This window comes from Nipponia nippon, unplaced genomic scaffold (genome assembly GCF_047370975.1).
Source record: "Nipponia nippon isolate SJK-2023a ecotype South Korea unplaced genomic scaffold, ASM4737097v1 scaffold_1, whole genome shotgun sequence".
Taxonomy (NCBI): domain Eukaryota; kingdom Metazoa; phylum Chordata; class Aves; order Pelecaniformes; family Threskiornithidae; genus Nipponia; species Nipponia nippon.
The window spans coordinates 70,530,931-70,556,211 of NW_028262290.1; the positions used below are offsets into that span (position 1 = coordinate 70,530,931).

General features: G+C 38.6%; 1 protein-coding gene across 5 annotated transcripts in view; it reads left to right on the top strand.

Annotated features, from left to right (window-relative positions):
• Nucleotides 1-22,113, top strand: part of CLPTM1L (CLPTM1 like) — a 28,032-nt gene extending 5,919 nt beyond the window's left edge. Inside the window, exons 5-17 of one of the 5 annotated variants that reach the window (XM_087758954.1) lie at nt 256-334; nt 4,262-4,379; nt 6,488-6,582; nt 8,714-8,798; nt 10,481-10,584; nt 13,168-13,233; nt 14,339-14,389; nt 15,031-15,113; nt 16,970-17,004; nt 17,309-17,364; nt 17,446-17,490; nt 20,136-20,251; nt 21,583-22,113. In XM_087758954.1, coding sequence (XP_087615080.1) covers nt 256-334; nt 4,262-4,379; nt 6,488-6,582; nt 8,714-8,798; nt 10,481-10,584; nt 13,168-13,233; nt 14,339-14,389; nt 15,031-15,113; nt 16,970-17,004; nt 17,309-17,364; nt 17,446-17,490; nt 20,136-20,251; nt 21,583-21,667 — 1,018 coding nt within the window. In that variant the 3' untranslated portion in view covers nt 21,668-22,113. The remainder of the gene's footprint in view (nt 1-255; nt 335-4,261; nt 4,380-6,487; nt 6,583-8,713; nt 8,799-10,480; nt 10,585-13,167; nt 13,234-14,338; nt 14,390-15,030; nt 15,114-16,969; nt 17,005-17,308; nt 17,365-17,445; nt 17,491-20,135; nt 20,252-21,582) is intronic. The other 4 variants (XM_087758974.1, XM_087758963.1, XM_087758981.1 and 1 more) reach the window with 4 other exon arrangements.
• The last annotated feature ends 3,168 nt before the right edge of the window (nt 22,114-25,281 follow it).

The window sequence follows — 25,281 nt, forward strand, 5'->3', positions numbered from 1 at the left end:
CTTTCTGCCAAAAAGTAAAAACAAACTAAAAGGAGAAATAAGACATGCCTAATTTTTTATACAGACATCTCTCAGTGAAAGACTCTAGGCTAGTGGCTTCTTCCTTGCTGTGTGTTAAAAGAAGATGTGCCTGAAAAGATGGTGGGAAATGTCTACATGGGTAGATCTGAAAGTGATGAATGAGTGCTAATTTGAATAAAAGTGGTTTTCTTTTTAGATCACTACAGTCATAAAATCCATGTTTAAACATCCTAGGGTTCAGTTGGGGAAGACAGTGCATTACCTTCCAATATTATTTATTGATCAGCTAAGCAACAGAGTGAAAGATTTGATGGTGAGTAATAGAATACCTTTAATTACATTTAACAGTTTTAACAGTAATCTTTGATGTTGTTTTAATTAAGATTTTGTCATAGGTTGTTTGCTGTAATGAAAAAGTATAAATTCAGAAAAGGACTCTATCAATGACTGTTTAACTTAATGTGGTCAACTGTGGTAACTGCAGAGGCTGGATCTGGGTTTTGAGACTCCCTCTGGCAGAAGTGTCTGCCAAGCCCTCCCTTCTATTCCACCAGAAGATACTTGGATTCCATTGCTTCTGCCTTTTGGGTGGATATGGAGGACATCGCTGCAGCACCAGCTGTGGTGGGAGCAGTCTCATAAGCAATTTGACTCCCTAAGCTGAAGGAGTTGTGTTAGCATCCCAGAGCGGCTTCTGATACCTTCTAGGGAAATGAGCATACTGAACACAGCTGATACTGGAGCTACACTGAGATAAGTCAGTAGCTATTCTATCTCCAAAAAATTCACTCGTGATTAAATTTTCTGGTGGTGCTCTCTATCATGTTAGAGTAACTTGAGCACCTGAAAGCTTGGTGTTGCAGTACATCCAATGATTCTGTGCACTCAAACAAATCAGAACTTAGAAACTTAAGTAATGGAATTACAGAAGGATGAAATTGGATGAGATTTCTGGAGACTGCTAGTCCAACGCCCCTGCTCAGAGCAGGGTCACCTAGAACAAGTTGCTCGGGACCTTCACCAGTTGGGTTTTGGATATATCCAAGGATGGAGATGCCATAGCCTCTCTGGGCAACCTGTTCTAGTGTTCAGTTGCCCCTGCACTTAAACAAAAAAAAAGGTGTTTTTTTTATACATTTAAATAGAATTTTCTGTATTCAGTTTTTGCTCAACTCTTCTCTTGTGGAAAATCATTCAGTTCTTTTACTACAAGTTACACATGGCAGTCCCCTGCATCTAAACCATGTTCATATTGGCAGCTCTTAGTTAAGCCCTGCAGTTCTTTTCAATTGCACTGACTGGAATTTAGCGATCGGAGTTACTGAGAACAAAAGTGTTGGGGAATGTCTCAAAACTGTTAAATCAGTATGCCTGGATTCAGCATCTTGTAGATGGAAGTCTTAGTAGATGTAAACTTTCCATAGACCTTCTAAATTATCTTTCCAATTCATTAACTTTAGCTCAGACAAAGAATTTTGTTACTTAATGTTGGGGAGAATCTTCTTTAAGAATTTGTATCCTCTCCACCCCAAGCTTGTTTGGCAAAATAAACTCCTGAGCATTTGTTACAAATCTTGGTAGCAGATGGTTTTGTCCAGTATTTCTTTAGATATACTTTCGTGATGTCTTTATCAATGGTCATTGTCCTTTAAGTTCCTTACCACAGCTCATTCAGTTCAGTACATTCATGAGAGCTTCTGACTGGTCAAGTCATGTACCCTGTTCACAAATAAACTCAGCATTCTCATGTTACTAGTAACATCCCTGCAGCTGTCATGCATGTCATGGTTAATGCTATTGTAACTCACTGCCTTAAAGTCGTTAAAGATCCTGAGCAGTGCTGCAAAGACTATTCCATCAAAACTAGCAAACTTCCCCTTCAGCACTGGCTTATGTGACTTCTCGGTAGTGAGTTGCCAAATTGCTCGCAAGCCCTGCAGAAACAGTGGTCTAATAGTATGCATACTGTGAGATAACGAGGGGTAAGTGAAGAGCAGGAAAGAATAAGGGAAGAAGGTGATACAGCTTTTGTGGAGCAAGGTTGGCGTTTGACTGTAAATAGGGGCATAGATGCTGTCTGTTTGGTATGCCCGACCTAAAGTCATGGAGCTGAAGATGCGTTTTCCCTGCTTAGGCTAGGCTGCGTAGACTTCGAACTGAGTATTATTTTGACCCAGATGTAGGTCTTCTGTGGTAAGTACCGTAGTCTAGAGGTTATGTGTTCCTCATGTTCTTAAACGTTCTTGTCAATGCTGGGGGTTTGGGGATTGCACAGGATTCTGAGTTAATAAAAAGAAAACTTTAAAATTCATACCACTGAACTTATTTGCTTTGTTTACACACTGTTTTGTAGTACTGATAAAGTAGAGTGCTAGAAGCAATATGTGATGTTCTGAGGCCATCCTACAAAAGTAGGTTGTATTGCAGAGGTTTGGTAACTTTTCAGAGGCTTAACAACCATTACACTCAACTAGGCTGTAAGGCAGCACTTGGGGACTTCTAATTGTTCATTGAGGAAGAGTTCATTCTTCCAGTCTTTATAGGTTCATTTAATTTGCTTTTGGTGTTGAAGAATTCCTTTCACTGTCTTGTATTGTAATCCGATTTTTCTCCCTGCGCTACCCCTAACTCCTTAGTAGCGCTTTGTCTATGTGAGTGCACTTGCTGCACGTTACTTACCCATGCATTTGCAAAATTTTTGTTTATCTGTCCTGCACAGGAAATTTTTCCTTTTCTCCCAGAAATGTTGATGCTATCTTTGATTGACTGAGAAATTGGAATGAGAATGGAGGGATTATAGGCATCCTTTAAAAAGGAGAAGCCGCCTGGAAGGTGTTCATGTAGCTTTTGGTAAACAGCTGTAGAATCTCGCCAGCATTCTCTACCGTCAGCTCTAACCACGTTGTTTTCATCCTGTTCTGTTTTTGGTTTTTTTTTTTTTCCAGACAGTTCAGGGATCCCTGGCACCATTCTAGTTTCTCAAGCTTTCTCCCTGCTGCATTTATAAAACTTTCTCAGCTCCCCTTTCTCTCCCTTGCACGCATGCGTGTTCTGCCACTGTCTGAAAAGCTTACAGGGTCTTGGGGGCTGGTGAGATCGAGAATTGTTTGTACACGCTGGAGGAAAGAGTGAATGGGAGAGTGAACGTAATCCCCAGTTCACACCGGCCTGATACATGGGGAGGCTAAAACTGTGTTCTGTTACATAAGGATCAGAAGAAGCCTATTCATCTCAGATAAGTGTCAGCTAATTAATTACTGTAGAAACAGATGCAGTGTAGAGTAGCCATTCTCAGATGGGAATTATGATTGGCTAGTAATTAGGAGACGGGAGCAATAGATCTTGAACTGTTGCAGTTCAGAGTGCCTGCCTGTCTGCAGTCTTGAGCTATCCTTAAAAGTTCAAAACATACTGCCTGAGCTTGTCCCTAGGTAGCTGTAGAGAATTCTAACATCTGTGAGGACAATTTTTTTTTCTTTGTTTTAAGCTTACTTGAGAGACAGTCACCTAACATGTAGAAGGAGCTGAGGCAATTTAAGACCCAGGTAGTTCTCATCATAACTAAAGTGTGGATGATAGAGGAGGATGAGCTGAAATTTATTTCTCTTGGAGCAGGAAGAAGATTTCTGTGACACCCCATATCCCAAGTTCTACAAGCAGGGTAGCTAGCTTAGCTTTAGCTGTGGTGTTTTCACCAGTCTGAGCAAGTAGGATTATCTTGCTTCTCCACCTTTTGTTTTGGTATGTGTTGTTGTAACTTTAATTTCTCCCAAAACCAGCCTCAATTTAATAAAGTTCTGACCGTGACCTTTGGGACAGGATTTTTTTATTTTTTTTAATTGTCTAGTTTAGGTAATCTTAGCATATACATTCAGAGAAGAACTGTCAAAAGAGAGAATTACCTTAAGCACACTTTTCCCACTTGAGCTGAGACCAGCAGAGGGAACTTCATGTGAACATCTCAGAGGCATTTGTATACAGTAACAGTGAGGTTGCTATAAGAACTTTAACAGAACAAACCGCTAATTTAGCATTTCTTGGAAAAAAAACCCAGACTTCAAGCATAGTATAGAAGTCTAAGATCTCACTCCCTTTCAAAAAACAAACTGACCTCTTAAAATTGTGTGATTAAATCATAGTGTGTTATAATCACTTTCCTTTATTTTTAAAAAATTGAATGGAAATAATTATAGCAAATTTTCTGCTATTAAAAATGAAACTATGTCTTTTTGAAATACAGGTTATAAATCGTTCAACAACAGAGCTACCTCTTACAGTGTCATATGACAAAATATCTCTTGGAAAACTCCGATTTTGGATCCACATGCAGGATGCTGTGTACTCCCTCCAACAGTTTGGTATGTTTTTTATCTTTAATGACCTTAGGCCAGAAAAAAAAAAACCAACCACTCAATTTTTTTGCTTGTAAGTACATAGGTAACACTTAACTCTGTTTTTTGTGGTTAGCTAGTAAAAAGGTTTAATGCTACAAATCTTACATTGTTTTACCTTAAGGTAAAGATGGAAATAAAATGTTGACATGGTAGGAAACAAGAATACAGAGGTGAATTAACCATTTTTAAAATAAATTTTATTTGGATAGTACTACTGTAAAAGCATAAGAGGCCAAAATAGAGGAGAGGATTTTCACCGCAATTTTCCCCTATCATCCGTGGAACTGAAAAGCTGGATCAGTGTTACATAAGCTTTGATATAAGCTAGATATAGCTGGTCACTGTAGCCATATACCTACAGTGAAATACAGGCAGGCACAGCAAAGTCTTTGGGGTCAAGCTGAGCATGATTAAGGAATCTGGGTTCTGATCATACTGCTTCTGACACTTCAGAACTGGCTTGCCTCTCACTTTGGCTCAGTTACAAATTTATAAGGTAGTTCAGATAAACTGGAGGCTTTACATGCTTGAAAACTACTAAATTCTGTGTTTCGCTTAAATGTCATAGAGTAAGTGTGCACTTTCACTCTGAAGTTCATATGCTCTGTGTTGGTGATGGTATAGCCAAGCTTTTACAGTCTTTAAATGTTTGTTCTGCTGATGCACACCTTTGTGAGTCTAATCACCACTCTTAAAAATCTACATCTTATTTTCAGGGTTACCTTTGCTGACTTAGTTTTCTCTCACTAGACTGTAGTTGTCTTCTTTATGCTAGAGTAAGGAACTACATCGTAACTGAACTGGTGTTGATGTATATGAATGTAGGATTTTTTCTGATCCTCTCTTTTTAAGCTCTTCAGACAGCAATTTGAACTTTTTTTCAGGCCAAGAGATCCTAAAAGCTTCTGTGTTATATTATTTTAATGATTCTCAAATCCTTCCCAGTTTATCTTTTTTTTTTTTTTTTTTTTTTTAAATGCAGATAGATGCAGTATTCTACTAGTTTCCCAAGAGACACATGCAGGGGTAATGCTGCTTCCATACTACTCAGTGTTGTTCTTTGTTCACCAACATTTAGTCAGTAAGAGGAAGAGGGTTTTGTTATTCATTGTCATCTTGGAATTAATATTTTATGATGGACAACTTAACATTTAAGGCATTGATTCCTCTGGGAAAAAAAAAGTCTGTTCTGGTTCAGCACTGGTTTCAGAGTGTAGTATTGTAAGACACAGTACCTGTATACAGTGTAACTTAACTGAGAGTCTAGACTTTCTCCATTTATTTTGCAGCCTAAGCTTTCCTCATGTTTTGTCGAGGAAGGGAGGGCGGGTAAGGAATAAGGTCACCCTAAGTAGAATCCAGCTGCTTCTCCTTAGCTCAGGCTAATGTACATCAAAGCTACAAGTATGTCTGCTTAAAATAACTGTCTTGAAAGAATCAAGTAACGGCTTACTCAGAGTTTGTGTGGGGCATTTGACCACCATCATTTCTCTATAAATTTTCATGAGCCTTCTCAGAATGGCATAATTGAAATTTTCATGTTCCATGTTTTTGCTGTCTTGTGATGGACACATATATCAAGACCTGTCATCCTAGGAGTACCTCCTCTGCCTGGAAAATACGGCCATGTTTCCCACTGACCTTTGTTGTCCTCCACAGTGTAGTCCTTTTCTCATTTTTTGGTTTTTAATGTGAAGCTCACTTTTCTTACATATCAAGTAAAAGCTCAGAGGCCAAGTTGAATAATCCTTTTTCTTCCCACTCAGGCCAGAACGACTTCCTGTGCCTCACCATTTGTGTGTCTGGTGTTCAGCTTGGGTTGTAGTTACAAAACACGTTAAAGGCACATCAGTCTGCTTGTAACTGATGGGCTTTGTTTAAGGCAAGCCAGATAACTAGCCAAAATATAGGTAGGCTTGGATTTTACCAATAAAGCTGACATCTTGATTTGGATTTATGATTGCTTAATAAAGCATGTGCAGGTGAAATAAGATTCCTTTCATACTGGACTCTAGTGTAACAGCAATTAACTGTCTAGTACTTCTTGCATAATTACGTGTTCTTTCTCTTAGGGTTTTCAGAAAAGGATGCAGATGAAGTAAAAGGAATTTTTGTTGACACTAACCTGTACTTTCTGGCTTTGACATTCTTCGTAGCAGCATTTCATGTAAGTGGAGAAACTTTGTTTTTTAGGAATTACAGCATATGAAATAAAAAAAAAGGGGTGGGTTGAACTTCAGCTGTTTCATTTATTGACAACTGTTTTTGGAAATAGTAATTTCGGTAGAACAATAGAAGAGGTTTCTGGTACAAGTCAGTTGTATTTCCAATACCAAATTAATGTAAAAAATCTCAAAGAAGATGGAAATATGAGATAACTAGGTATAAACTAAACAGGCTTGACTGAAATATAAAGCATTTAACTTCATTATCGTCATGGTTTTTTGCTGGACCAAAGCCCCCAGAATTAATATACCTGTCCACATTGGTTCACATTTTCTGCTAAGCTGAGTTATCACAAAGTTTACTGCAGCAGTGGCATAGCTCGGGCACCAACAGTAGGGATTGAGTCTCTGACTTCTAACCCCTGGAGAAATTTAGATCAGCTGATCTAGATTCCTTCAAAAAATTGTCACTGTGAAGTGCAGAGCTTGTGGCTCTAGGCATGGTTGTTGTTGTGTCTCTCTGTCAGCATTGTGTGTGTCTTAGTTTAAATATGAATCTTTGTTTTAATGAACAGCTTTTAGACTTTGTTGTTCTACTTTGAACATTTTTGTCATCTACAATTACACTCAGTACAGTTCCCGTAGTCTGGGATAGATAACAACTTGCTGGGCATGTTATGTTTCTTTATACTTACATTAGATTAAATTAATTTGGTTGGAAACCCTTAGACTTCCCAGCCATTTTAATTTAATTTTTTCCATTCTGTTTATTAGGTTGTAAGATATCTGTAGGCTGGGACTAGCTCTTCTGATATTTTTTTCTTTTGTGTATCATTTGCCCAAATTAAAAAAATACACCTTTTCACTAAAATTCTCTGACCCAAGAATTTCTTGAATCCATGCTGCATTTTTTTAAGAGAGTGAACGCTTAAAGGAAATACTGAAAAATATTCTGGCAGCCGAAAGGGCAAACTGCATTCTGGGGTGCATGAAGCACAGCATAGCCAGTCAGTAAAAAGAGGTGATTATCCCGCTGCATTCAGTGTTGGTGCATCTCACCTTGAGTACTGTGTGCAGTTCTGGGCCCCACAATTCAAGAAGGATGTGAAGGTCCTTGAATGCATCCAGAGGAGGGCAACAGAGCTGGTGACAAGGCTGGAAGGAATGCCCTATGAGGAGCAGCTGAGGGCTTTGGGTTTGTCTGGTTTGCAGAAAAGGAGGCTGAGGGACGACCTCACGGCTCTCTACAGCTTCCTGAGGAGGGGACGTGGAGAGGGAGGTGCTGATCTCTTCTCCCTGGGATCCAGTGACAGGACGCGTGGGAATGGTTCGAAGCTGCACCAGGGGCGGTTCAGACTGGACATTAGGAAGCATTTCTTTACCAAGAGGGTGGTCAAAGAGTGGAGCAGGCTTCCTAGAGAGGTGGTCGATGCCCCAAGCCTGTCAGTGTTTAAGAGCCATTTGGACAATGCCCTTAACAACGTGCTTTAACTTTTGGTCAGCCCTGAATTGGTCAGGCAGTTGGACTAGATGATCGTTGTAGGTCTCTTCCAACTGAACTATTCTATTTTATTCTATTCTGAACAAAAATACTGAAAATTCTGGAAAAAATACTCAGTACAAATACATTTAATGCTAAAATGTCCTTGAGGTTCAGATCAACTTTTTGCTGATGAAATAGGAGAAAATGACTTGCTGTATTTTAGAAATTTTAAAAAACTTTGGTACTATCCAAGCCTAAATTGACTATCGATCCAATACAAAGCACTTTGAATCTAATTTAGTGTGCCTTTCCCTGGTCTGCCAAGGAGGTGAGCAATTCCTCAGGGTCTTCAGTTCTTCATCCTCTATCATGTGTTACCCTGTATTAGGTCACTAACTTTCTTTACCGGATGCAGCATTGTCGTAATAGCAGTACCTGGAATTCCTCCTGTCATTTTGCACTGCTTTTGGGCCTTGGGCTTCTCAAACAGTTTTTCTTTTTAGCTTTTTGTGGTATTTAATTTTTATTTCTGAGGCTTCTAAAACAGCTTTTTCTTGCAATTACATCTTAAGTGCATTTTTGACAGTTCAGCTGGTAGTCTTTGACTAGTGCGTGTTTGAACAAATGAGTGTGTTTCTTGCTATTTGCAGCTTCTCTTTGATTTCCTTGCATTCAAAAATGACATCAGTTTTTGGAAGAAAAAGAGGAGCATGATTGGGATGTCTACAAAAGCAGGTATGGGCCAGAATGCAGTGTGTTGTGTGTGTGCTATCTAATATATACTGTGTGGTTTTAGGCTTACTCTAAGTTGAAACTTTGTAGATTCACCAAGATGGCAAAATGAGCTGTGTTTGTGTATGAAAAGAAGATGGCTAACATCTGTTAGGATTGTGCTCAAGTATCACTTTTAAGCACTTGTGTCGCTTCTGAGGTTTGACTGTCTTACAGTTGAGAATAAGTTTAATACTAAGTCAGCCACCAGATTTCCTTTGCTGAAGGAACAGAAAAATACAAAGAATGAGGATCAGAAAAAATCCCGTGGGTGGAGACAATGTGCTGTCATGGGTAATGCTGTCCTGTGAGTCCCATGTGTTCCTTGTAGGTATTTGGGAGGGAAAATGCTGCAGTGTAACGCTGTTGTTTGATTTGGGCTTTGGTGTGAACAGGAGCAGTAGAAGCTCCGGGCACAGGGGGTAAGAGCATGGGAGGGTTGAGTTGACTTGGATGTTGGAAAGACGAGAGAAGCACAGTGGTTTGACGTCCTGCCAAGCCTTCCTAGGGACAGGTGAAGGTAATAGCCAGCCCTGGACGCTTGAGGTTTAACACACCACTCCCCAGCCTTGTTTGTTGTGCTAATTCTTAGTGCCTGTTTTTCGAATAGATTTTTCCATTCTGATTATAAACCTGGAGTCACTTGACCTCTGAGACTATCCCTAATTCTATCATATATACAGATTGATTAGAACATGTGAGGAGTATCAATACCAGGAAGAAAATTAGGCATTCTAAATTACGATGAACAGCAACATGTTTTTCTCATGTGGAAAATCTGCTTATCATCTTTACCGGAGTGCCTTTGTTTTTGTAAGGCATTTATACTGCTGTTGGCATATGTATGCCAAAAAGTTAGTAAAAATTCAAAGTGGTCCATGAAATTTCAGACTTGAGTGTTAATTGCCAGTTTAAAAAGTCAAATTGGAAAGACTGAGTGACAAAGGGGTTTTTAACCTTACTATCAAAGTATCAGTCTTCAGTCTGCAGTAATTAATGGTTCCATCCTCTCTTTAGCAAGACTTAGTCACCTTTCTGCCTGTATCTCCCTCTTGCCCTGAGGGAGAAGGACAGGCTCTGGAATGGTAGAGTGTAATTGCTGATGTCTGAGTGTGTTGTAGCTCTTCTCTCTTTCTGTTCCTGCTTAGGGGGATGGATATTCGAATCTAAGAATTAGTTGTTAGACACTTATAAGCATCCAAGGTTTTGCAAAACCTGAAAAATCACCCTAAAATATAATTCTTAACATTTACAAACGTGAAATTAGTTGCATGAGTTTCAAAGACTGTCATTACATTACCTCACAGCCTTTCAGCTTCCTGGAGACAAGAATCATGAATGTAGTTCATAATAGTACTGATACCTTGCTGAATTGCTGCAGTACAGAAGTCTTCCTTAAATATTCTGATTTCCTTTAATCTTTTTGGATAAGGATTTCATAAAGTGTTTTTGCTCCTTATTTGCCTGGAGGTATACAGATCACTGGCTGTTTCTAGGACTACTTTATATATCAAGGTGTATATAGGAGAAGTTCTTGCTTAAACTGCGTAAGGCAGAATTACAGTAAATAGGCCAACAGTCTTCTGTCATCTCAGCTGTTCATTTAAATATTAATAAGCCTTTCATTTTTGTTTTTTTCCATCTAGTGCTTTGGCGGTGCTTTAGTACTGTGGTAATATTTCTTTTCCTTTTGGATGAACAAACAAGTTTATTGGTACTGATCCCAGCAGGCATTGGTGCAGTGATTGAGGTGAGTTCTTAAAGCTCTAGAACCAAATACCAGTATTTGCACCAACAGAAAAAGAATGCTGTACTAGTTACTGGAAAAATACTGCTGTTGTAGTATGCTGTCTTAGCATCATTGTTTAACTGGCTTTCAGCGGTAGAGACCGTGTCCCTTTATCAAATAACTAAACTGGAACTATCAGGTTTTTCTGGGATGGGCCAGCTGGTATTGTGGAAGCCAAACATAGAGCTATGCTGAGGTTCCTTCCTATCACACGATGTGATAGGCATCACTCCTGACCAGGCATGTATAACCATGTCAACAAGCCTTCACGGAAACATCTGTCAAAGAGCAAGCTGTGTGCCACCAGGCAGTGCCACAGGTCTGCAGCTTTCTCCCTGGCCATGACTGAGGTGCTTGGGGAAGGAGGAGACTGCTGGCTGCGTTCATTATTCCAGCAGATCACGTCCAGTCAGTGGGTTGCAGGTACTGCTTAGAAGCTTGCTTTATGTGTAGTAAAGCACAAAGTCAGCAGTATAGGGAAGGGGAGATCTCTCTACCTAGCATTGCTTGCAGATCTAATTACTTCTCAGTCTTTAAAAATAAGTTCAGGTCTCTCATGTGAAATTTTTGACTACACATCTGTTACAGTTGCAGATAATCCCCGTGGAAACAAAACAGTTCCGAATTTTTAGTTAGTGATTAAATTGTTGAATGCAAAGTCACAAAGCGATCCGTAAATTTCAGCTTATTGTATAAGACAGATTAAGGTCTTGCAAAAACTATGAACAGTAGTGTCCTAAATAGTACCGTTTCATTGACTGTAACATTATTTTTCAGTAAGTTGAGATTTTTAAGTCTGATGTATTTCTGTGTGTTAAGTTTTCTGTATCAGATTTGGCAGTGGTTTTGTTCCTATAAATAGAAATTTAGTCTTATATTTCAAACTTTCTTTAGCTGTCTGAAATTTTAACAGTTTCAGGGATAAATATAGATGCTTATAAATATGCTGCTCCTTTTGTAGAATATCTTTTCTTTCGATCCTATATCTAAATAACTAAATTTTAAAGAATCCTTGAATCTAAAGACTTCAGAAATTCAAAAGTGTCAAATGATTTAAAAATGGATCGGGTCAAGAAAAATTATGCTTTTTTTTGTTTGTTTCTAGTGGGGAAGAAGAAATAGCCCTGGTGTCTAAATCACTTTTTTTTTTTAAAAGAAGTTTTAGTAGAAACCAGATCAGGCATGTATGCTAGGGTAACAGGAATGTTCAGCTATGCTACAGGATTTAAGGTCAATTAAAACTGTTAAGAATTTGCATTTCTCTTTTATAATGAAGATGGATTTCTCGGTTGCCACTACCTAAGCACAGGCAGATCCAGATCTCATTTGGTCGTTGTGCCTGTTTGAGATTCTTCTTGGAGCTGCCCAAAGATCTGTTAAATACATCTCTGAGATCTGTAGTCCTTATGACTGTTTGGCTCCTATTGTCTTTCTCACGTGCCTTATTTTCCAGTATGTTGCTTTTGGACTGCAGGCTGGGGGAACGGTTGAAAGGATTATGTAGGAAGACTGGTGGGGGACACACTTAAATGGAAGGGAAATGTTCTGTAGATTCTGTTGAAGTAATGTCTCTCCTGTCAGCTGATGGTGAGATAACATGGTTGTCTCAAGGTGAGAATGAACATAAGGACTATACATCTCAAAGGAATTTGTCTGTTGGGAAGAGCTTTTTCACAACTCGTTCTTAACGCCTGTTTCTCATGCAGTACTAATACTGACATTGCTTCTGTAATAAGTAATTTTCTCACTTGCATCAAAGATAATGGTACAGGATTGTCTTTACTGTATTGCACTTTGTTGTTCGGAAGATGTGATGGGTGAGAAGAGAATATTGGTGTATCTGAAGTTAAACAAACAAACCTTGTCTACAGAAAGCTTCGTGGAGCATAGCTCTGCTGGTGAGCTTAATGCATTGCCTAAGTTGTTGAATCTGCATAGCAGGGTGGGTACACTGAGTAAATTTTCAGGTGCACTGAAACCTTTGGTTACATTAGGGTCAGCCCGTGGCAGCTGTACAGTAAGTAGCCGGACAATTCAGTGGATTCACTGACTTGTGCTTGTAGCCCACTACTGAAATGAGATCACCATGTCAGTGTCCACTTAATTCCTGTTAGGAGTTCTGAGGCACCTTCATCTTGCAGATCCCAGCTGACCTTGAAGGCATGTAAAAACTTGCTTGGCAGGTGGTTACTGGAGAATTCTCTAAATGCTTGGCCTGGGGTGTATGCTGGTGCTGAGAGCTGCTAACCCCCACCTAAGCGCTGCAATCCAGATATCCTGGAAGGACTATGTTGTTTCACTTAAAGTACATCATCTGATATGAAGACTCCATAGTGCATGCTCCCAGTGTTGTACTTGTCTGGTGGCACAGCATTTGACTTGTATAGAGGCACAGGCAGTGTGCTGCAATCATGCTGTTGCTGCTTTATGCAGTGGGTGCTTAAAACAGATATTCTGGGGTCTTGATTCTGAGTATCTGAATCCTGCATAAGACATTCCTTTGGATAATTCTTTGTGTACACATTTTGTTTTTGCTAATCACAGCTCTGGAAAGTGAAGAAAGCTTTGAAAATGACAATCAAGTGGCAAGGCTTGAGACCCAAAATTCAGGTATAGTAGACATTGGGCTGTTAATGATTACACTCTTGAGCTTTCCATCTGTTTCCAGGTTACTGTGCAACTTAGCTTTCAGTGAAATGGAGATTATAAAAAAACTATACAAGTTTCCGATGTACATCTTCTCTTTATGGATGACTTAATCCAAAAGCTGGATGAACATTTTCGAATTTATTAACAACTTTGATGAATTCTGTAGAAGAAAAAGCTATTTGTCTGTATTTATGGTGTGAGAAACTTGAGAGCTCCTCTGTCAGTCCTGCTAAGTCTTAACAGGTGGAACTGTGCTCCTGCCACTGTGTTGGAAAGGCATTCTTAACTGGCATCATGATTTGAAGTGAGAAACTGAATTTTTCATGAAGCTGTAGGTATAACTTCCCCATTGTGGAACTAGTAGAAGACGTGATGTGTTCTGGGGACAGGACGGTCTTTGATAAATCCTCTGGGTAAAAATTTAAGTCTTGAGACCGTTTGCAGGACATGCAGAGGCAGCTGGGATTCAAATTAACACTTTAAAGTACAATCTACATTGAAAGTTTCCCTTGTTGATACGAGAAACAGTTGTCTAATCTTCAGTGTTTACTTCACAAGAAGTACTGGGGTTTTGTGCTGCTTGAAGTCTATGTGTCTTGGGTGGCTCATAGCTCTCGTTGTTCCTTTGTCAGTATTCATGGAACTGTGTTTAAGCAGTCACAATTTCTGGAGATGTGGAGATAATCTATAACTGACCTCTTCATGCACGAAGATGGTTATGGGTTTTAATAATGGCTTTCTGTATCTGCCAGATTCTTAGTCACTTGACTTTACTTTTGCTTTGTGAACTCTGCTGTCTCAACAGCATTTTCCTAAGCAAAGAAGTCCTGGATGTTTGGCATAAAATATGAAGGGAAAAATTAAACTTTTTACCTACCCTGTATTTGGCAGGCTGCACAGGGCATTTATATGACTCTTGTATAGAAACTTATAAGAACTTGGAACTGTTACCTAGCTTAATGTCTAAGCAGTTTAGTTTGCAGTTTAAATCTCTGTTTAGGGAGTTGAATAGCAAGTGCTTTTTACCCCAGTTCTGACTTGATTATACATTTTATATGTATTGCAGTTTGGTACATACAATGACTCTGAAAAGAAAACTGAGGAGTATGATACCCAGGTAGGAGGGAATCCTGTGACTCTGATCTATAAAGTCTATCTATGTGGCCTGCTGATTGACTTGTTTCACTCTTTATTGCTACAAGTGCATTTTCCATTGTCTCATAGTTGTCAAGTGGATCATGATTATGTGGATGATCAGATAGTGAAGATTCATTCTAATAATTTATGAAAAGAAACAGTGAAGGAGTTGTTTGTTAGCTGAATCTGGTTGAAACATTTCTCTGAGAAGCAGAATTGCAAGTGATTTATCTGAAGAGAAATATCTTAAAGGGTCTTCATTCACAACTTTGAAAATTTGTATTTGTACTTGTTATTTATACTGGAGGAATGTTCATGTGCTTCCTGATTTCTGAAAGGAGTTGACGAAGTCAGGCAGTTAAGCAGAGAGCTACTCTTAGACTCTGATCTTCATGCTGCCTCTTGTTGCTTATGCTCTAAGGTCCTTGGTGGTCTGAACTGAGCACTGGAATTTTTACCACCTTCTCTAGAACTGGAAGCATATTGGAAATCATAGTAGACATTTGGAAATAGGAAAAGATTTTCAGGAAAAAAAAAATTGTGGCTGTCTTCTGGTTAATGCCATGACAAATCTGCTGTATATAAAATGTAAGCTAACAAACTATTTTCATTGTCTGTTAGGCTATGAAATACTTGTCATATTTGCTCTATCCACTGTGTATTGGAGGTGCAGGTTACTCCTTGCTGAATGTCAAATACAAAAGGTACTGTAAATCTATAAATGATCTTACACAGAATTGAAGCATTCCCTATTTTTCCCTTATTAGTAAATTGGAGATGATGGGTTATGGAAATCTGTTATTTTATTTTGCTTGATTCATAAGCTAGGAACTGGAGACTTCCTTGTTCTATATGATAGAAAGCTGAAAAGTCTAGCTCGTTTTTTAATGTCCTGTAAGCTACAGGCTGTTGTATTTAGCAAGTAACCCGCTATTACTGTAGTATAGAATTCAATAGCTTACATACATGAGTAAGCTGTGAATCAGAAGAGAAGGAAGAAATCTGCCACTGATGTTCAGAGGACTGATGAGGTGACAGGAGAGATGAGAGGAACTCAGTGGTGAAACCTGTCCAATAACAGAAAGCAGCAAAAACTGTCCCAAAATTATTTGCTCTGACCAAGAGATTCCTCTGTTACTAAATATGATAGCTAGGATGGCAAGCAAGTAAAAGCATTTTTAAGAAAGGACTCTGTATTCCTTTAGAGCCGTGGGCTTACAGCAACGTATTGATACTTCAGCAAGAGCTGAAGACTCAATATTTCATGAAAAGGTGAAACTCCTGTCCACTTTCACTCAAAATAATACAGCTAGTTCATTTTGTGTTGGAGAGGTGCAAGCAAGTATGCAGCCATGAGACTGTGTTGTAGAAAAAATCTGCAAACGCAAGCGTGGTGATGGTCATGTAGACATATTTTTTAATAGCCCTTAGGCCCCAAAGGGATGGGAGGGAGAGCAGGCGGTAGCTTAAAATAACATCAGAAAGAGCTACTGTTGCTGCATATGTGGGCTGTAGCACTTGTACTAGAAACTGGGGCAATTTCTGGGCTATTAGAAAAATAATTTTTTCAAAAGGTTCTTGTCTTAGTAAGGAGCTAACAAATATGCAGCATTCAAAAATTCTGCTTTTCTCACAAAATTCTTAAATTCATTCAGTACTGGAAAATATTATATGCCAGGTGTTCTGTGAGCTGTAGCTTAAGAAAGTGAAAACAATTGATACAGAATTTTTATCATTGTTAAATCTATTTCTAAGGAAATGTGATGGAACAAGTAATCTTAACAGTGGATTATCCTTTAATCTTGCAGGCATTTTCTGATGCATTTTTTAGATGCTTGTGGATTAGTGATATGCTGGTGCAGCTGTAATGTTGCTATTAACAAGTCACTAACACAGCCTTGCAAGTTTAATTATAAATGATGTAACCCAAGCATCACAATTACTAGCTGTTCTTACTGTCACAAGCAGAAGGATGGAATTTGACCACTATCTGTAACACTACTGTTATGTTGCTAAGATTGTGCTCCATTGAACATCTGGAAGGGGTTTTAGATGTAAGGAGTGAAAAATGTAGATTCCTTGTATTTACCTTTTCTTTTTTTTTTTTTTTTAAGTGGCTACTATAGTGGTTTGCACTGAATGGTATTTGTTGTTTGAAATTTGATAAGTCCTTACAGTGCCATATTAAGTGTCTCTTTACTATTTAGAATACAGTGTTAACTTTGCGAGCCTTAATACAGTCAAGGTTCAGTGCGCAGTATTATCTGATGTCATTTTGGGTGCAGAAGTCTTAGAATGTTCTAAAAAAGTATAAAAGCAGTTGATAAAGCTCTCCAAACTTGTCGGATGCACTGATAAACATCCTTTGCTTAAACTGCTAGCATCTTCTCTGGAGCCCTTCCTAATCAAAGGAAGATGCGAGGTGTTTAGTTCTCGTGTAAAGTAATTCACAACATAGCCATTTCTTGGACTAGTCAGCATACAGTCATGTAGAGGATGGTACAGGTACATATTTTTGGCTGAGGTGAAAAAATAACTGGGCTGTCGTCTTTGTTTGTAGCTGGTACTCCTGGTTGATTAACAGCTTTGTCAATGGTGAGTCCCTTCTTATGGTTTTTTTCCTATTCATATTTCTTCAAATGGAGGCCAAGACTCAAAAGTAGAAAATTAACTGCTATCAGCTGGATCAGTGTAAAATAGAGCAATAACTTGGCTGTAGGTTCCAAAATTATCAGAGTGATTGAGAAAGGGAGAAGAATCAACCCAAAGTGAAACAAAAGGGTTGATACATCTTCTCTCTTTTAGGAAAATGAGTGTAAATCTCTAATTGTGAAAGTATAGTTGTGTGATGTACTTCTACTGTGCATTTGTCTGTAAGTTTTCCATCTTTTATCTTCAGGAGTGTATGCCTTTGGATTCCTGTTTATGCTGCCCCAGCTGTTTGTAAATTACAAGGTAAGATTGAAAAGTGATAAAAGACTACTTTTTTAGTTTCTTCTTCCAAAATTTATTATAAATTGATATTTTTAATCCTAGATGAAATCTGTTGCACATTTACCGTGGAAGGCTTTCACGTACAAAGTAAGTAAAGCTCTAATTTAAAGATTCATGCAGTCCTTTTGGAAATAATTTTCTGTGAGGAAACAGCTTAGTATTATGTAGCTTAAGGCTGATAGTGCTTTGTTTGTTTGTTTTAAGAACTAAACTGACAGTAAAACCACGTTTGTTTGCAAACGTCTTAAAAAAAAAATAGGAACATTGATTTCCGTGTTTCATAATGACTTCCATATAACGAGAATACCTGCATCCTAGTTTTGATGATAATATTGTTTTTTTCTACTGTCAGCTGTCTTGGGTGGTGCAAATATTTGTCCTGCATATAAACTAATGTTTTCTTCTGCTTCCGCTCATAAATGCTTTCATGTATTCTTCCTTTGTGCCGATGTATTACAATTCTCCAGAACATCAGTACTTTAAAAGAAACTGTTAAAAACTGCTCAAGACATGGTGTCCAATTCTGAACAGATGATCTGGGACAAAAGAACTAAAATCTTAAAATTTGAAGTGCCTTTCATAGCTTTTCCATTTCTGTGAGCCTGCAGCAATAGCCCGAATTTCTGCTGCCTTAATATTTTTAAGGAATCATGGGGCATCTAGGAAAACAGATTGAAATGTAGCTGATAGCAGAATAGCAACGAAACAGTGTTCGATATGGAAATACAGTCAAAAAAATAAAAATAAACATCAAGTGTTTCAGACATATACTAGGCAAATCAGCATGTTTCTTAATAGAGGGGAGTAAAAGGTATATTAGCGAAGTAATTTCACAATTTTAATTCCGCAACAAAATACAACAACTGAGCAGAGACATCAGCAGTTAAATAGACAACAAAGGGACAGTATTCAAGCCAGTAACCTTTAAAGCAGTAGAATACTCTGGGTGAATAGCCTTTTCTTACAGAGAATTTATGGTTCCTGTTAAGATGCCAGAGGCTACCCACAACGAAGGCTTGTGTGTATGTAGAAAGAAGTATATGATTTCAATTATGTTTAACTTACTGGTCTTTGGAGGGGGTGATTTACTTTTTCCTAGTGGATATTTAAAGTTGCTTGCTCTCTTCTGCACTTTGAAGAGTGGAAAGAATAGTCTGAGGCCTCATCTGCCATTGTTGTTTTAGAGAGCTTTGGTTTTTTCCTTAATTTGAACTCTCTCCTGTTTTGGAAGACCTTGGCAAACGTGAAGATCAGTCTAACGTTCCAGTGTCTGTAGTCTTTACGTTTATGCTCTTTATGCTTTTATGAGGAGTTACCTTCAAATGAGGTAATCTCAAAAGAAAACTAGCTAGACTAAATACTGTTAGATGGGCTGCCTTGATGCATTCAATTTCAGTGGTTTATGAGGACTGCCTAAGTGCCTGAAGGATGGAGCATTTAGCTTTTTCTTCCTTTCATCGTTGTAGGATCACTCACTTGGGTGTTGACTTGGAAAGGCCGCCTTTTCCAACTTGCCAAGTTTTTTTCGTTGCATGACAAACCTTCTTTGCACAGGCTTGAGAAGTGCCATCCATATCCTTTGATCCCTGTGGATTGATACGTTTGTTTTGACTTGCCAGAAAGAGATTTCCTGTTGTAACTATTCAGAGCTCTCTCCTGCCCAACACCCATCATCTTCTGCTGATGCTTTGTTTCATCATATAAACATTGGTTCATTTTGAAGAGTGAGTCCTTCTCCGCTTAGCGAATACATTATTTTCCCCCTTCTTATGGTATGGATTCATATACAGCTTGCTGATATTGAAAGGAGAAGCCATGTTACTGACTCAGTTCGTTAACCCAACAGAGTGAATATTCTTTGCTGGATTTGTTTCCTGCTGTTTTTAACAAGTTGAAACAGTTTATTGCACCCTGTGATGAGTACTAGAGCTGGTGCACTGTAAAAGTTGCTTTCTAGTCCTCCCTGTAGGCTAGAGCCAGATCCAGAGGAGTTGCCCTTCTGTTTACTTTCTTTTACCTTTTCTGACAAAATATTGTTGTCTTTGCATGCTCCAAGCCTGTTTGCGTTGCTTTCCCAGCAGATGTTTGGGAATTTAAACTTTCTTACTCAGGAAGAAGTAGTGTGAAAATATTTCATTATTGCTTCAGAAACAGAACCTATAGTATGCCTAGTTGAGTGGAAATGGTGTAGAAAATTATGTCTTGGATAAGGGTTGGATGATTACTTTCAGGAGAGCACTGAAAATATTTCAAAATCTCTCCAAGGCTGTCGAGTTAATGTTCTTAAGAGCAGTAAATTAACAAGTTTTTCACAAATTTCCACAGAAAATGAAAGTGAACTGACATTTTGTAAATCTTAAATCATTTGAGTAATGAATGAATAAAAGTTTTTTGCCAGTTTCTTTTAAAGATTTCACTGAAGTTGAATCCATGTTTTTCCCCTTGCATAGCAATACTCACTCTTACCTGAAGTAGTCCTACTTCCTTTTTACTTGTAACTATAATTATGTGGTCTGGAGTAGACACCAGCATGGTCTTCATTAAAAGAAAGCACTTTAAAGTTTGCATTAATTAGTTTTTCAGCGTAACCCTTAAGTATTGTTAGAAATATGGAAATAGTCTCTGTTCCTACTGAAAAATATAGTTCTAGGAAGCCTGTTTCCTGCAGCTTTGTACGACAGATGACTTAGTTTCTTCACAGCCAACTGAAGTATACTTTCTTCTATTTGTAGGCATTCAACACCTTTATTGATGATATATTTGCTTTTATCATCACTATGCCAACATCTCATAGGCTGGCGTGCTTTAGAGATGATGTCGTGTTCCTGGTCTATCTTTACCAAAGATGGTATGCCTTTCTTTAATATTAATCAGAGTTTTTACAACGCTGTAGGTGGTTGCAGTCTTATTGCTATAAAGAACTATGAAACAGTTTGAGATAGACTTCAAGCAGAATTTTTATACTTACACCATAGTATATGTACTGTGTATATATATAGTGTGTTTATATAGAGAGAGCATGGTCTGGATAATGGTAGTTGTCTGTATGCCTGACGAAGGGAACGTTGAGCAGGGGATCCTGAAAAAGAGATGTCAATACAAATAAGAGGAGCAAAAGCACTTTCCCATAACTGACTATTCCTGGATCCTTTTTAGCACGCTAAGAGAGTAGTCAAGAAATTCCTCTTCTCGGAGCACTCTCAGAATTTTTGTCAAATACCCCTTCTCCCTCTCCAAAACAGCAGTCCTTCTTTTCAGCAGATAGTTTCACATTTGCAAGTTACAAAAAAAATTAACCTGAAACATGAGTACTTGAAGTAAGGTGAAGGAGAGCAATTCTTAAGCTTGTATTCAGAAACCCTCTGAGGAGTTCTGGGCTTTTAACCCTTGCTGAGGGGCTGCATGCCTACATATGCTCAGTATCTGAGGCGTGCTTTCCAAGCTGCTCTGCAAGGCACTAGTGAAGGATGTTTTCTGATGAGTGATTGCCGGGCTCTGCTTTCTTCTTTATCTAGTTTCCAGACACAAGTTATCAGGTTCTCCGGTAAGTTGAGTATCTGGCAAGTTTCAGGTTCTTTAAGTAACTAAAATCAGATGGGGAAGAAGGCTATATGCAGTCATCATTGAAATATTGTTCATAAGTGAAGCTACAGAAGGTGTATTCTTGTTCCCAAGAATAAATATTTAGATGTGGAGCAAACAAAAATTTTAAGCCTAGTTCACATGATACCAGAATATATGGATATGTACATCTAATCATTAATACTAAATGGGAACTTTGGTTTTAGGTTTATATAATCGCACATTAGTGCAGTAAAATAGGTCCCCTTCCGAGATATTTTTCTAGAAATCAAGAGCTCAACAACTTCTGATAGGGGCTGGACACTAGTTTCAAGTTTGAGAAGTATCCTGGATTGCTTGAGAAATAATCCAGCCAGGCTTTAGGGGAGCTAATACATCTCTTAAGAGGCTCTGTTATGAGACAGCTGGTTAAGTCTTAATGTGAAGAAGCTGATGTATCTGTAGCTAATCTTTAAAACTGTCGTATTTTTTGCCACAAATGGGAATAGAGAATATGGTGAGAAAGAAATTCACTTTTAAAATTAAGCAGCGCAGAACTGCTTAATTCCTCCAGGTAGCAGACAATATTGTCACTAATCCTTTGTTTTTTTCTGCCAGGCTTTATCCTGTGGATAAGAGCAGAGTGAATGAGTATGGAGAATCTTACGAAGAAAAGCCAAAAAAAAAAGCTCATAGAGAATAACTAAGAATTGAAGAAGATTCTGACCCCTGGACTCTTACTGGCTTCATGTATTATCTGGTCTTAAGGAAGGAAAAACTTATTTAATAAGAGTATTTTTAAAGCTTATGACAGAACTACATGGACAATACATCTATATTGCCAAAATCTAGTTTTGATATCCTCCTATTTCAAGATCCTCTTTGTCCTCACAAGGTCCGCAGTCTCCCAGATGTCATTAAATAAACTTCCTGCAGTTAAACTTCTCTTCAGTGAAAACCTAAGTGTCCTGACCGTTGTAATTAATATCCAAATCTACATTTTTAAGACAACTCACTAACTGGAATTGTGGTGCCTGTGCCACTAGGCTATGAAAAGTGAAAAAACAAGCCAGTGTGTTACAGCAGAATCAAGCATTATTGCCAAACTGGAGGCTGTCAAAAATAAAATGTGTAGTATAATGGATTATATGCTAATTGCAAGTCATTCTCATTTGATAATGGAGATAATGGGAATTCTAGAAATCATGATTAAAGTTGTAAGTTGTATGTGGGCATTTAAGTTCATAGCTTAAAAAAAAACTTGTTGGAAATATAGGATGAGAGACATGGGGTTGTTAAAATCCAAATTCTGCCACGTTCTTAGCCCACAACATGGCAGAGGGTTTCAGTTGTCTTAAACTGAACGAAGACGTGAAAAAACTGTAACACGATTTCTTTCAATATGTATCCAAGTTTTTATAAATCCTTCTGCGTTGTTGACAAACCTTCTGATTTCTTGGCATAGCAGGTATTCATATAATGCAAATCATTTTATGTGCTAGGAAAGTCTCTTAACACATCTTAAATTCCTCATCATGTGGTACCCCAGTGACCTACTAGGCCATTTCTCTCATGTTTCAAAGGGAATAATTCCTTGGTCTTTCCCCTCTCCGTCCCTACCGCCTTCTATTTATAAGATGAAACACACATCATTCAAGTGGAATGATTTTGCTCAGATACAATACAGGTTCAACAAACTACCTGGATACAGAAGAAAAAAAAACAGCCTGCTGAAGAACAGGTGTCTTCCTTTCACACAATTTAAAATCCATATTCCATGGGAACAGTTCATTAAGGGAGGTATTTTGATCTGTTTCTTTCAAATTAGTAAAAATAATCAGGTTGAATTATTATACCAAAATTCAAACTTCACAGCTATATCTAGAAACCATGGCCCTAGATTTTTAAAAGCAAATTTCTTAATAAGTGAAATATAGAGTGCACTCCTTTCAGCAGCAAATAAAATGCAATTAAAAAAAATCCAAAAGGCAGAATTCTAGTTTCCAATTCTAGTTTTGCTGTGGCCACTAAGTTTACAAATTAACCCTAATGATTCTTAAGTTTCTTTATTAAATTGCATGCTCTTTGTGCGAGGCTATTTAACTTCAATTTGTCATTGACTGAAAATATTAATTTAATAACCTTGAAGAACACAGATCTACTCCTATAGTCCGTAACTACTTTATGAAGTGGATTTTACCCAGTTCTGGTACTTCAGAAGTCTGAATGTATAAATACTCTGGTCCCAGAAAGATACAGAAATGTGCCTAACTTCTTTTGTCACAAACTACAGTCTGTCTTACACTGAAGTCCTCCTTGCATGCTACTGGCAATGGAAAGGAGTCATCTTGTACCTGATGTGGATTTGTTTGGAAGGAGGTCTTTGCTGTTAGGCAAACTAATTTGGGACTCCTGTTTCATAACAATAGTTAAATGTAAGTGTGTGAAATTTTTTCCTGATATAAATAATGCACATAGCAGATTCCCTTTTTGTGCCATTTCAAAACAATCAAGTTATTGGTTCTTCTAGAATAGCTTCTGAAAGTCCAGGATACCATAGTCGGGTATTTCTAATGTTTCATCACTCGTTTTTGTATGTAGCTGTTGAAGAATCACTGGCACCTTTACATACTGTGAGTTTATTGGTATTCTGTCCTGCATTTCTGATGACAATGACCTCATAATATCGCATACAGTAGTCATAAAGAATATAAAATTAGGACATTTTAAGTCTTTTAAATGAGCGAGGCTTTCCTGTTCAAGTCATTGTTTTATGCATTCCATTTCCAAATAAAAGACTTGGCATACGGGATAGAGAGTTACCGTTTGTTGTTGGAAAGATGGTGAAGAACTACGTAAGCAGTGTAGCTTTCAAGATATTAAATGTTTTAACTTTCTAGTTGTGGAAATGACATCAGCTGAAAACAAAAATGTGGTTCTATATGTGGTTAATGCAGGAGAAAAACTTCCTGTATATAAAATTTCATTGGATGTGTTGCAGCTCATGCCGGATTATCAGTATCTGTGATCCATTTAAGAGATCAAGAGGAACTTAGAAACTTCCTCACTTCTAATAAGGTTGACTGCGGTAAGCAACTTGGTGACCGTCTCACGTGCTCGTCTTGTAATGGCTTTGGAAGTTAAAATATTAGAGCGATGTGGGGTTGGGAGTGGGGCTGTTTTAGAGTTAATTGGGCAAATCATCCTGTGCTTCTGGAAGATACTCTTGCACAGCACTGACGAGTGCCTAGTAACACAGCAGTCATGGTTCCCTAAGGACGTAAGTGACGAAAGGCAGCTGGCAGCGCTTTCCGCGGGCGTACGCCACCTGTGGCTCAGCGCCTCTTGGCTGCGTTACGGGGAGCGTGCCGTACGCCCACACAGGTCTTCCAGTGCCATACCCTGCTATTTACGGCTCGTCTTCACCCGCTGCTGAACTGTGTTCTCCAAGAGGTGACCTTCTGCCCTTACGGCTTGTTTCCCTGGAGCCATGAATTACTAAACGGGCAGCAGCACAGGTTTTCTCTTAGCAGCAAAGCGCAAGAAGCCAGCTCTGCTCTGCTGCTGTCGCTGCGAGAGCAGGTGCTGTATACGTTGCTGATGTGTAGACTCAGCACAAGTATATGTTCCCTTTTGATACGGCAGTACGCTCCAGCAGTTGTCAGCTCCAGCATCTGTACCTTGGCACCAGAAGCATTAAGACAGATAATTCTGTAATTTGTCTGCTTTTAAACATCACATTTTCCCTTTTTTTTCCTCAGAAGACAAATCTCATGTTGAGGAAGTGAAACGTGATCATTTACTAGTAATGCCGCTCCTCTTTACATTACAACTTCTGGCTTTTCAATATCATAAGGTCTAAAATAACGCAGGCGTAAAGGCACCTCGGGAGGATACCCAGTACCAGCACAGCATCTTCCCCACCTTGCCCCTTACAGACTAATCAGGCTTTCCTGACAGTCCTGTGTAAAACTGCCTGAGGGAATAGATCTAGCTGTAGGAGCTGAGAAATAAAGCCAGAAAGAGCCCAGCTTTCCCTGATGCCCAACGACAGTCTCTGACTGCTTCCCCTCTTAGGCTACGAGAGGCTTGGTTCTGTACCTGCAAGGATCCATGCACTTTTCCAGTGGTTATAGACACATTTAAGAATTTCCTCTTAGTACAGCGGGGAAACTGTGATGTCTCCCATGTTTTCATCCGTCTGCGTTAAATATGACTGCTCCTTCTTAAGGATATCTGGAGCTAATCAGTTTGCTCCAGTTTTTCCTTTATGCAATTCTCCTATTTCTTACTGCTCCTTTTAATATCGGGTCCCCA